At 47.5% G+C, this 12,429-nt stretch overlaps 1 protein-coding gene across 1 annotated transcript in view; it reads left to right on the top strand.

Annotated features, from left to right (window-relative positions):
• Positions 1-12,429, top strand: part of Zan (zonadhesin) — a 90,841-nt gene that overhangs the window by 11,982 nt on the left and 66,430 nt on the right. Inside the window, 10 exon segments of the mRNA XM_029563222.1 lie at positions 178-262; positions 1,074-1,577; positions 2,998-3,182; positions 6,501-6,642; positions 6,919-7,035; positions 8,266-8,390; positions 8,629-8,774; positions 10,884-11,021; positions 11,729-11,878; positions 11,992-12,161. Of these exon segments, the coding sequence (XP_029419082.1) occupies positions 178-262; positions 1,074-1,577; positions 2,998-3,182; positions 6,501-6,642; positions 6,919-7,035; positions 8,266-8,390; positions 8,629-8,774; positions 10,884-11,021; positions 11,729-11,878; positions 11,992-12,161 (1,762 nt within the window).

Here is a 12,429-nt window from a genome sequence, read left to right as displayed (position 1 = left end):
AGCATAACAGGTGGAAAGGGCAGGAGAAGTGAACTTGAGGTTCAAGGGGCAGGGGGACAGGCTGGACTGCTGAGGTTCTAATCAAGTGACATGTGGGCAGAGGAGGTGCCCAGCAGAGTTTGAGTTTCCAGGGATTCGTTTTCCTTCCTCACTTCCCCTCTTTGCCTTTGTCTCCAGTTGTTTTTAGAGGCCACCAGTGGTAGCAGTGCTGCTTTTGCTGTTGCTGTGAATTTCATCTTGATCAATCATGGGCCATGTCGAGGTAAGATGAAACTCAAGGCCTCAAGACCCCAGCTCCCCCACCCACCACCCATTTTACCCCCATCTCCCTTGTGGTACTAGGAATAGAACACAGGGCCTCAGGCATGCTGTACTGTTGAGCCACACCCCCAGTCCCTCACTGGAGGATTCTGGGCAGGTGCTCTACCAGTGAGCCATGCCCCCTAGCCCCTTACTGAGGATTCTAGGCAAATACTCTAATGCTGAGTTCCATTCCCAGCCCTATTTTATTTTCACTTTGAGACAGGATCTCACTACGTTGCCCAATTGCCCTCAAAGTTGTGATCCTCCTGCCTCAACCTCCTGTGTTACTGAGATTACAGGTGGGCACATCATGTCCACTGTGAATGTCTTTGATGATATGAGTTTTGGCAACAGCATCTAGACTCCCTCACTAGTGACCTTAAAGGCAGAACTCATAGCCTATTCATTTTTGTATTTCCTGTATCAGAATATCAGATATATGGTGGGAACTCTACTTGTTGAATGGGTTTTTGTTGTTGTTGTTTTGTTTTGGAGACAAGCTTTCTCTAATAGCCCCATCTGGCCTGGAACTTATTATGTAGACCAGGCTGGTCTCATTCTCACAAAGATTTTCCTGCCTCTGCCTCCTGACTGCTGGGATTAAACATATGTGCCACCATGCTGAGCTACTGTTAGATGTTTAAATGAGGGAAGATTGGGAACAGAAGCAAAGTGACTAAGTGCCTCTTTGAGCCTTCCCAATCCCATCAGATATGAATGAAAGGGAGGCGGTGTAATTTTGACTAAACTCCAGGGATTTTCCTTTGCAGTGTCATTGGCCCCGAAAGTGCTTCCTGGCAGGCCTCTAGTTCTACCCACTATCCCCACAGAAATGATTGTCCTCACAGAAGTGACTACAGTCCTCATAGGAATGATGACTGTCCCCACAGAAGCAACCACAGTCCCCCCAGAAACTACTGTCCCCACAGAAGTAACCACTGTTCCCACAGAAACGACTGTCCCCACAGAAGTGACCACAGTCTTCACAGGAACGACTGTCCTCACAGAAGTGACCACCATCCCCAGAGAAGCGACCACAGTCTCCACAGAAGTGACCACTGTCCCCACAGTAAAACCCTCTGTCCCCACTGAAGCGACCACTGTCCCTGAAGAAGAGTGGATCATAGGTCCTAAAGATGAATGGACCGCAGGTCCTGAAGAAGGGATCACAGTTCCTGAAGAAGGGACCAGTGTCCCCACAGAAGGACCAAGTCCTTCACAGGCTCTGAGTATGTCCCTGATCAACATCGTCCCACCCATCACTGCAACCACAGGTATGAGGTAGATGGAACGTTGGCCAAAGAATTCAAAGTAAGAGACAGTGAATAGAAATCAGGGAGGGAGATTCTTCTAGTCAAATCCCCGAACTCATAATGGAGATAAGCCATTCCCTGGCATTCATAGAAGACCACCCAGAGGACCTGCCAGAGCTGGGGGCAAGCAGGACAGAATGGGGTAGTGGGATTGAGGGTGGGAACCAAGAATGAGGCTTCTATTTCATTGAGTACTATACAATCCCCCAACTTTGATGCTAAGGATAGAGCTTAGGGGTCTTAAACATGCTAGACCACATCACCCAACTTTTACCTTCTTTTATTTTGGTTTGTTTTACAGTTTGTTTTTATTTTTTAAAATTAGTTTTCTTGTTTCTTTTATTTTTGAGACAAGGTCTCACTATGTTAGCTAGGCTAGTTTGGAACTTGCTGAGTAGCCTAGACTGGTCTTGAACTCATGATCCTGTTGCCCCAATCTCCTGAGTACTGGGATTATATTCATATGTGACCATGCCTCCTTACCCTCTAAAAAAACGCAATTCCACATTTTTAGGTGTTTTCATAAGGTTGTACAATCCTTTCTTCCCGTTTTGTTATCTCTCTCTCTCTCTCTCTCTCTCTCTCTCTCTCTCTCTCTCTCCCCTCTCCGACAAAGTCTCACCATGTAGCTCATAGTTCATACTGGCCTAGAACTTGCTACATAGCCCAGGCTTGTCTCATTGATCCTCCTGTCTCGACCTCTCAGATATTATGATTATAGGCCTGTACCATCAGGCTTGATTTGTCTTTTACTCCATTAATGGGAATCGAACTCAGGACTTTATGTATGCTAGGTAACCACACCACACACTGAACTATATCCTCAGCCCCCTTTGCCCATTCTTTCCTTTTCTATCTCTTTTCTTCTTCCCTCCTCCCTCTCCCTCTTTCTTTCTTGCTATATACTCCAGGCTAACCCCAAACTTGCAATCTCTTGTCTCTATCTCCAGAGTACTAGGATTATAGGCATGTACCACCAAACCTGGCCTTAACCTGGATATTTTATACAAATAGTATCATTTGACATGTGTGCCTTTGGACTGGCTTCTTTTGCAGAACACAGTATCTTCAAGGTTCAGCCTCACGTGTCATAAATGTGTCAGATTTTTTTGAGACAGGGTCCTGCTATATAGCCCAGGCTGGCCTCAAATCCACTCTGGGTCTGGTCTTGAACTCCTTGCAATTTTCCTGTCTCAGACTCCCAAGTGCTGGGGTTGCAGGCATGTTCTACCACACCCTATATCAATTTTTTCTTTTTTGGGGATAAATACAGGCTATATTTTAAAAGAAAAGAATTTGAGTTCAGGTTAGAGAAGAAACAGAGAGACTGCTGGGAACAGCTATATAATGGAAGCCTGATGGAGACTGTGTTTCCCTTTAGAGAGCTGCCCACAAAATGCCCACTATGAATCCTGCGCGTGCCCTGCATCCTGTGAGAGCCCCAAGCCCAGCTGTGGACACCTCTGCACTCCAGGCTGTGTCTGCAATCCTGGCTTTTTGTTTAGTAACAATGAGTGCATCCATGCGTCTTCCTGCAATTGCTTCTACAGCAACACCTACTATAAGGTCAGTTCCTGGGGGTTCCTGGCTTCCCAGAGGAGATTCCGTGACAGAACTCTGGTGTGGCTGCTCTTCTCATGAGAGAAACTTAGTGTCCCAAGGGGGTCAGCTTAAAGCCTTGGTTACACAATGGTTACATAAAGCCATTCATTTAACACATGGGCTTGGTTTTGCTGTGAGGCGGATGGAGCCAAGGGCTTCTTGCATACTAGAGAAGTACTCTACCACTGAGCCACGCCCCCAGCCCCTCACTGGGGGATTCTAGGCAGGTGCTCTACCACTGAGACACGACGTCCCCAGCCCCTCTGGGGGATTCTAGGTAGGTGCTCTACCACTGAGCCACACCCCCAGCCCCTCACTGGGGTATTCTAGGTGGATGCTCTACCACTGAGCCACACCCAGCCCCTCACTGGGGGATTCTAGGTGGGTGCTCTTCCACTGAGCCACACTCCAAGGCCAAGACTGGCTGCATTTCCAAAGCTCAGTATTCCACACTGTAGCTGATGGTTGGCATAATAGACAGATGGAGTCAGGTAGTGGGAACTTGAACCTGGCCTCAGCATTCATTCTTTGGGTAACTTTGGGAAAGTGTCCTAATCTCATTAAATCTGTTTCCAATCTTACACAATAAAAACTATCTATTTATTTTTACTTACTTTATTTTTTTTTTTTATTTTTTCTTTTGTCTTTTTTGAGACAGGGTCTCCCTGTCATCTGGCCTGGAACTCACTACATAGACCAGGTTGGCCTCGTTCTCACAGAAATCCACATGCCTCTGCCTCCCAAATTCTGGGTTACAGATGTCCAGTTTTTGGACTACTGAGAATTGAATCTAGGGTTTTGTGCTTACTAGACAAGCCCTCATGCCAACTGAACTCCATACCCAGTCCTATTATTATTGTTATTATTCACCCTCCATGTTTCAATTCTAGTATAGTGAGGAAAGATAACGACTACACTTTTGTTGTTATTGTTTTGAGGCAGAATCTCACTCTCTAATCCAGGCTGGCCTGGAATGTGACTTTACCTTTTGTTTGTTTTGGTTCATCTTTTCAGATAGGGTCTCCCTAGTAGCCCCAGCTGGCTGGTCTGGAACTTGCTATAGAGACCAGACTGGCCTTGATCTCATACCTGTCTCTGCCTCCTAAGAACTAAGACTAAAGGTTTGCATCACCATACTCAGCAGGAACTCAACTTTGTAGCCTAGGCTAGTCTCAAACTTGTGACAATTCTTCTGAATTTGTCGTCCAAATGCTGAGATAATAGTGTGCTTTATACCAGTCCAGGTTTATAATCTTCTCACTTACATAAGATTCTTATAAAGCCAGGTGTGCTGGTACACACCTGTAATCCCAGCACTGGGAAGATGGAGATAGGAGGCTTGGGAGTTCAAGGTCACCCTTACCTATATAAGGGAGTTCAAGTTCAGCCTGGGCTACATAAGACCCTGTCTCAAAAATAAAAACCAAAACCATGATTGGAGAGATGGGTTGGCTTAGCAGTTAAGAGCACTGGCTGCTCTTGCAGAGGATTTGCATTTGGTTCCTAGCATCCATATGGCGGTTAATAACCATCTATAACTCTAGTTTCAGGGGATCTGGTGCCCTCTTCTGGCCTCTATAGGTTTGCACACATGTGGTGCACTTAGGTACATTCAGGCAAAACACCCATACACATAAAATAAAAATAAATTTCAACCTCTCCCAAACCCAAACTAAAACCAAGGCTAAACAACATTTTTGTAAGCATTTGTCCTAGTTTAATTTCTGTTGCTGTACCCACCCCCAAAAAAGCAAACTTGGGGTGGAAGCTGGCTGGAGAGATGTCTCAGTACTTTAGAGCACTGGCTGCTCCTGCAGAGGTCCTAGGTTCAGTTCCCAGCACCCACATAGCAGCTAACAACCATCCCTAACTCCAGTTGCAGGGGATCCAAAACCCTCTTCTGGCCTCTGTGGTCATTGTATGCATGTGGTGCACTTACTTATATTCAGGAGAAACAGTCATACATATAAAATAAAATTAATTTTTAAAAAAGGCAAACTTAAGGGAAGGGAGAAAGTTTATTTCAGATCACAGTTCCAGACTAAAGTGCATCAAATAAGGGGAGTCAAGTCAGGAACTTAAAACAGCTGGTCACATCACATCCATAGCCAAGAGCAGAGAAAAGCAAATATTCGTACATGTTCACTTACTTGTGCTCACTTGATTCCTCCCCTCTTAAACAATTCAGTAACTCCTACCTAGGCAATGGGGCCATCCACGGTAGGCTGGGTCTTCACACATCAATTAACAAAAACAGGACAATCCCTCACAGACATGCCCACAGGCCAGCCTGATCTAGACAATCTCCCTTTGAGAAGCTCTTCCCAGGTGTGTCAAGATGACAATTAAAACTAGATCTGCTACATGTCAATTGCTTAATAAATGCTCATCATTGTTATTAACAATTTATGATAATACATACAATCTAGTAATTAAAAGTGCATTAAACAAATTCAGCAAATTAATTAAGCAAAACCAGATGTGGTGGCACAAATCTTAACACCAGCACTGTGGAGGTTGAGGCAGGAAGGTTACCCGATTCCAGCCTGGGCTACATAGTGAGACCCTGTCTCAGGAGTTCAAAGTCATCCTTAGCTATGTAGTGAGTTTGAGGCCAGCCTGGACAACATGAGACGCTACCTCAGAAAAGAAAACTTTGATCTGGGGTTATAACTCAGTTGGTAGAGTGCTTGCTTGTCTTGCCTGCAGAAAGCCCCTGGCTGTGATCCCCAGCAACACACACACACACACACACACACACACACACACACACACACAGGCCAGCAAAAGGGCTCAGTGGGTAAAGGCACCTGCTGCCAAGCCTAATGACCGGAGTTTGATCCTTGGAACCCACATAGAAGGAGAGAACTGACTTCTGCAAGTTATCTTCTGGCCTTCGCATGTATACTATGGTGTGTGTGTGGGGGGGTGCACACGGAAGGAAAGGAAAGGAAAGAAAGAAAAAATTTAAATGCAATTTGCTATCAGGGCTGGGGAAATAGCATGGAGTTTTCCATGTAAGCATGAAGACCTGAGTTTGGATGCCCAGAACTATGTAAAAAAGCTGGTCATGCAAGCCTGTAACCTTGGTGCTGTGGAGTTGGGGAGAGACAGGAGAATTTCTGGGGCTTGTTGGCTGGCAGCCTGAATCCAGGTTCAGTGAGAGACCCTGCCTCAAAGGAATATGGTGGAGAGTGACAGAGCAGGATACATCATGTCTTCCTCTGGCCTCTGCAAGGCCCAAGAACCATAGCTCCGTGACTCTCAATCCATTCCTCTCAGCCTGGAGAAGAGTGGTTCAGTCCCAACTGCATGGAGCGGTGCCGCTGCTTGCCTGGTAGCCGGATGGAGTGCCAGATCTCTCAGTGTGGGACACACACAGTGTGCAAGCTGAAGAACGGCCTGTATGAATGCCAGCCCTATGGTAAGCACTGCCCTTTGTGCTGGCACAGTGGGTGGGGCGCTTTAGTATGAACTCCCTCTTCCCACCATCACAGAACATTTGTGCCGGTTCTGTTCTCATTCCAGAATGCCCTTCCCTCTTGTCTTTCTAAATCATTAATCTGTCAGGGTGTGTGACACCAGTTTGGATAGAGGAGGTGGGGGGGTGTCTCTGGGTAGGAGAGCTAGGATATGGGTCCAGCCAGGTGGGCATCAGAAACAGCTTCCTATGTCTTCCACCTTTCTTCCCCTTGGTCAGGCACTGCCACCTGCCTGGTCTATGGGGACCTTCACTTTGTCACCTTTGATGAGAGGCACATTAATTTCACCGGGACATGCGCCTACATTTTGACCCAAACCTGTGACAACTCTACAGGTAGGAGATGTAAGCCACACCTTGGGGGAGGGACTTGAGGTCAGACGTGCTGGGCATGGGGACGTGATGAGTGGTAGAACTCTGTTGGGATAGATGATGCAAAGAAGTTATATTGGAGCAAGGTGCTCCATTATGCAGCAGGATGTACAGCAGAGGCAGCACTGTCGGGCCCAGAATCCTGGGAAAATGCAGTTTCAAATATCACCTGCTTGCCATTGAGGAAGGGCCCCTGGAAGAGTGACAGTCACTGTCAAAGAGCTTCTAGGCTGGGGGTGTGACTCAGTTGGCAGAGTCTTTCCTAGCATGCATGAAGCTCTGGGTTCCATCCCCAGCACCTCACAAAACCAGGCATAGTGCCACATGCCTGTCATCCCAGTTCTCAGAAGGTAGAGGCAGGAAGACCAGGAATTCAAGGTCACCCTCAGCTATATAGGGAGTTGGAGCCAGTCTGGGCTATATGGGTCCCTGTCTCACAAAAGAATATGGTTCCTGAGCAAAGCATGGTGGCACATATCTTTAAATCTAGCACTCAGGAGGCAAGATAGATGGATCTCTGTGAGATTGAGGCCAGCCTGGTCTACAGAGCAAATTCCAGGCCAGCTGGGGCTACATGGAGATCCTGTTCCAAAAACAAAAACAAAGAAAACAAAAGAACACGACTCCTTGGAGATGTCCCAGGCCATGCAGGGGACACACAGGCCACAGTGAGGGTAGACAGTCTTACCATGTGCCTTCCCATTTGGGTCCTGTCTCCTTTACTAAACCTCAGGACTGTGCTTCCGAGCCTTCTGCCCTGCAGTGCCAAGTGCAGACACCACCCACAACAGGGGTTCAGAAAACAGGGCATGATGGTGCACACTTGTAATCCCAACATTCTGGAGGCTGAGGCAGGAGGAATGTGAATTCAAAGCTATCCTGTAAATACACAACGAGACTCTATATCAAAGCAAATAAATGGGGACTGGGAATGTAGCTCTGCTGGCATAGTGCCTTCCTAGCATGCACAAGGCCTTGGGTTCCTTCCTAGGACCACCTAAACTGGACGTTGTGGTGTATGTCTGAAATCTCAGTACTGGGGAGGTAGAGACGAGATTCTCAGGAATTCAAGTTCATCCTGAGCTACATAAAAAGTCTGAAACCAGCCTAGGCTACATGAGACCCTGTCTCAAAACAAACAAAGGAAAAAGCGTTTTGAATTAGCTTCTGCGTTCTCTTCCTCTCTCCATCCAGACCAATTATTTAGGATAATAGTGCAAACTCATGAGCGGGGACTACAAGGTGTGTCCTGCCTGAACAAAGTCTTCATCAGTCTGTCGGATATCACAATTACCCTGCTTAAGGGCAAATATATACTGGTGAGTCCTGTCCCTCATCCATCCCAGCCAGCCACTCTACAACCAGCTCCACCCTCCCCAAACCTACTCAATTATGGGCTTCAATAAAACAAAGATGGCCATGCTTCAAACCAGCCTAGGTGGTAGAGGTTGGAAGGATGCTATGGAGGGGCAGTGTCTTTAACAGTGGATATGATGTTGTAGTCCTGGAGTCCTCTCTGACCCCTGAATCAGTCTCTCTGTCTCCTTCTTCTGCCAGGTTGGGGGTCAGAAAGTCACTCTCCCAACCATACCTTTTAATGGCGTCTTCCTGAGTTCCAGTGGGCGATTTGTGGAGCTGAGAACGACATTTGGTTTGCATGTGAGATGGGATGGTGACCAGCAGCTTTTTGTAACCTTGCCCAGGTGAGGGACAACCCAGCCAGGCGGCTGACACCTCTCTCAGAACCCTTCCATCTCTCTTCACCTTCCTGCCATGCCAGTAACTTGAGACTAATTATTTATACATGTCCCTTAGACTGGGAAGCATCTGATCCAAGTGGCAGGTGGGAAACAGGAGGAAATGGGGTCAGGGCAGTGGAATAATAGAAGGATGCATACAAAATGCCTTGCAGATGTGTTAGAAGGAATTGCTCAGGGGCTTTAGCTCTCTGTCAAGAGAGCTGTCGCTGGATATCATTCTTCAAGGAAGACAGGCCCCCTAGATGGATGGATAAGGACAAGACAAGCTTTGTGGAAATAGTGGCACAGGGAGGTAGTTCAGTTGGTAAAGTGCTGCCCATGCAAGCATGAAGACATGAGTTCCATCCCTGGAACCCACATAAAAAAGCCAGGTGTGGTGGCATGCTTGTAATCCCAGCACTGGGGAGGAGGAGCCAAAAGGATTCCTGAGGCTGGCTGGCCAGCCATCTAGTTAGATGGGTAAGCTCCAGGGCCAGAGAGAGATCCTATCTTAAAAATTAGGTTGTGGGGCTGGAGAGATGGGCTCAGCCATTAAGAGCACTGGCTGTTCTTGCAGAGGACCCAGGTTTGGTTCCTAGCACCCACATTGCTGCTAACAATTGTTCATAACTCTAGTTCCAGGGACTCCAACGCCCTCTTCTGACCTCTGTGGGCAACGTAGGACATGGGTGCACATACCTACATGCAGACAATACATTCACAAACATAAAATAAAAAGAATAAATAGAATTTTTTTTTACTATTTTTATTTTATGTGTATGAGTATATTGCACACGTGTGTAAGTGCACCCGTGTCGTGCAGTGCCCACAGAAGTCAGAAGAAGATACCAGATCCTCTGGAACTAGAGTTACAGATGGTTGTTAGCCGCCATGTGGGTTCTGGAATTCGAACCTGTGTCCTCTGCAAGAGAAGTCAGTGCTTTTAACCACTGAGCTGTCTCTCCTGCCCCAAAAATAATTTGGGTATTAAAGATAAATAAAATATTTAAAAATTAAGGTGGAGGGGCCAGAGCGCTGGCTCAGGGGTTAGGAGCACTGGCTGCTCTTTCAGAGGACCCAGATTCAATTCCCAGCACCCACATAGTGGTTAACAACTGTCTGTAACTCCAGTTCCAGGACAATCCAATGACCTCTTCTGACCTCTGTGGGCACTGCACGACACAGGCGCACTTACACACATACAAGCAATCGATTCATACACATAAAATAAAAATAATAAACAAAATATTTAAAAAATTAAGGTGGAGCCAGATGTGGCAACCCACTCCTTTAATTCCAGCACTTGGGGAACCAAGGCAGGTAGATTTATGTGAGTTCAAGGCCAGTCTGGTCTGACACAGTGAGTTCTAAGCCAGCCAGTATTACATAGTGAGACCCTATCTTGAAACAAATTAAGGTGGAGGGGCTGAGGAGATGGCTCAGTGGAGAAGAGCACTTGTTGCACAAGCATAAGGACCTGAGTTTGAATCCTAAGCACCTATATAAAAACCTGGGCATGGCTATGTGTGTACCCATATAGCCAGTGCTGTGAGAGGCAGAGACTAGAGGATCTCTGGGGCTTGCTGGCTGCCAGCCTAGCTCCAGGTACAGTGAGAGACCCTGTCTCAAGGGAATACGGTGAGGAGTGATGGAACAGGACACTGATGTCTTTCTCTGACCTCTGTGGGCATATATGAGTATGTGCATAAACCACACGCTCACACACACACACACACACACACACACACACAAAATAAGATGACAAGTGCCTGAGGAAGACACCCAGTGTCAACCTCTGACCTCCACAACCATATACATACATGTATATGTAGACCTATGTACATATACACACATACACAAAGAGAGAAAGAGCGACACTTTCAAGACATAACCTATGTGTGGTCCTCGTGTTCCCAGTGCCTGCCACAGAGCCCATGTTGGAAATGGGTATTCTCAACCCTCTCCTGCCTCTTGCACTGAGGGCTCACAGCTCACTGTCCCCTTACTGTAGTCTCTCTGATGAATGAGACCTCTTTTCCCATTGATAACTTACCCTTTTCCTGGACCCCACAGCACCTATTCAGGTAAAATCTGTGGTTTCTGTGGAAACTATGACGGGGACGGCAGTAACGACTACCTGAAGCAGGATGGCACCTGGGCCCACAGTGAGGAGGAGCTGGGGAACAGCTGGCAGTTGAAAGATGACACAAAGTGAGTGAGGAGCCCCACTGGGAACAAAGCATGTCCCTCCCCTTCTCAGTCTTCCTGCCCTTTGCCCATTTTGAGATTACCACAGCTGGGTGTGATGGCTCATGTCTCATCCCAGAAGACACAGAAGCCTCTGAAGCTGGAGACATAGCAAGAGAATATTTCAAAACACCAGGAGCTTTAGCTCAGTGGTAGAGCATTGCCTAGGATTCCCCCAGTGTGGGGCTGAAGGTGTGACTCAGAGGTAGAGCACCTGCCTAGAATCCCCCAGTGAGGGGCTGGGGTGTGGCTCAGTGGTAGAGCACCTGCCTAGGATCTCCCAGTGAGGGGCTGGGGTGTGACTCAGCAGTGGAGCACTTACCTGGAATCCCCCAGTAAGGGATTAGAGTGTAGCTCATCAGTAGAGTGCCTGTCTAGAATTTCCCAGTGAGGGGCTGGGGGGCGGGCATGGCTCAGCATTGGAATACCTGGTTAACACGCCCCAGGTTTGATCCCCAGCAATAGCAAAACAAAAATAACAACAACAGCAACAAATCCAAGTGTAGTGGTTCTGGCCCGTGATCTAATAGGCTTTCAGGAATATAGGGAAGTTCAAGACCAAGCCTAGGCTAACATAATGAGACTGTCTCAAAAAGAACAACACAAACTGACTAGCATTGCTTTTTTCTTTTTTCCTCTCTGGAAATCCCAGCTGCTCCACCTCCTTTGAGCTCTTCTACCCTTGCTGACTACTTGGGCTGGGTCTCTTCCAGGTGTCCAACGAGTGAAAAGAAACCCTCGTCTTGTGATTCAGCCTTGAGGAGCCATATGTTGGGATCCAAGTACTGTGGCCAACTTGTTGACTCCCAGGGAACCTTTGAGTATGGAGGAAGGCGGGCAGGCCTCAATAGGGCTGCTGGGCTCCCTGGACTCCTCTGAGGTGGAGTCTGGAGGCTCTGATCCACTTGCCCTCTGACTTGGCCTCTTTCCTCAGGGCATGTCTGCTCCACCTGAAGGCCTCGTCCTTTTTGGAAAACTGTGTAACTGACATGTGCAGTTTCCAGGGTCTCGAACAGAAGCTGTGTGAGCACATGTCAGTCATGACTGCGACCTGCCAGGATGCTGGCTATGCCGTGAAATCCTGGAGGGAACCCCAATTCTGCCGTGAGTTTGTCCCTAAAGCATGGGGAGACTATGTGAGACTGCTTCCTACAGATCCAGATGGGGTTCCCCAGGGGAGACCCCCTTCCCTACTTCCATATGAGTGTAAGGCATTGGGTAGAGTTAAACATTGTTGAGAAAGTCAGTAAGTTGGGCCTGATGGCACAGTCCTGTATTCTGAGCTACTTGAGAAGCAGAGGCTGGGGAATCCCAAGTTCAAGGCCAACCTGGGCTGCAGAGTGAGTTCAGCACGAGCCTGGGCAACTTAGAG

This window comes from Nannospalax galili, unplaced genomic scaffold (assembly GCF_000622305.1).
Source record: "Nannospalax galili isolate Female #2095 unplaced genomic scaffold, S.galili_v1.0 scaffold675, whole genome shotgun sequence".
NCBI lineage: Eukaryota > Metazoa > Chordata > Mammalia > Rodentia > Spalacidae > Nannospalax > Nannospalax galili.
The sequence above is the reverse complement of the archived record's forward strand: the minus strand, read 5'-3'. Positions and strand labels throughout refer to the sequence as shown.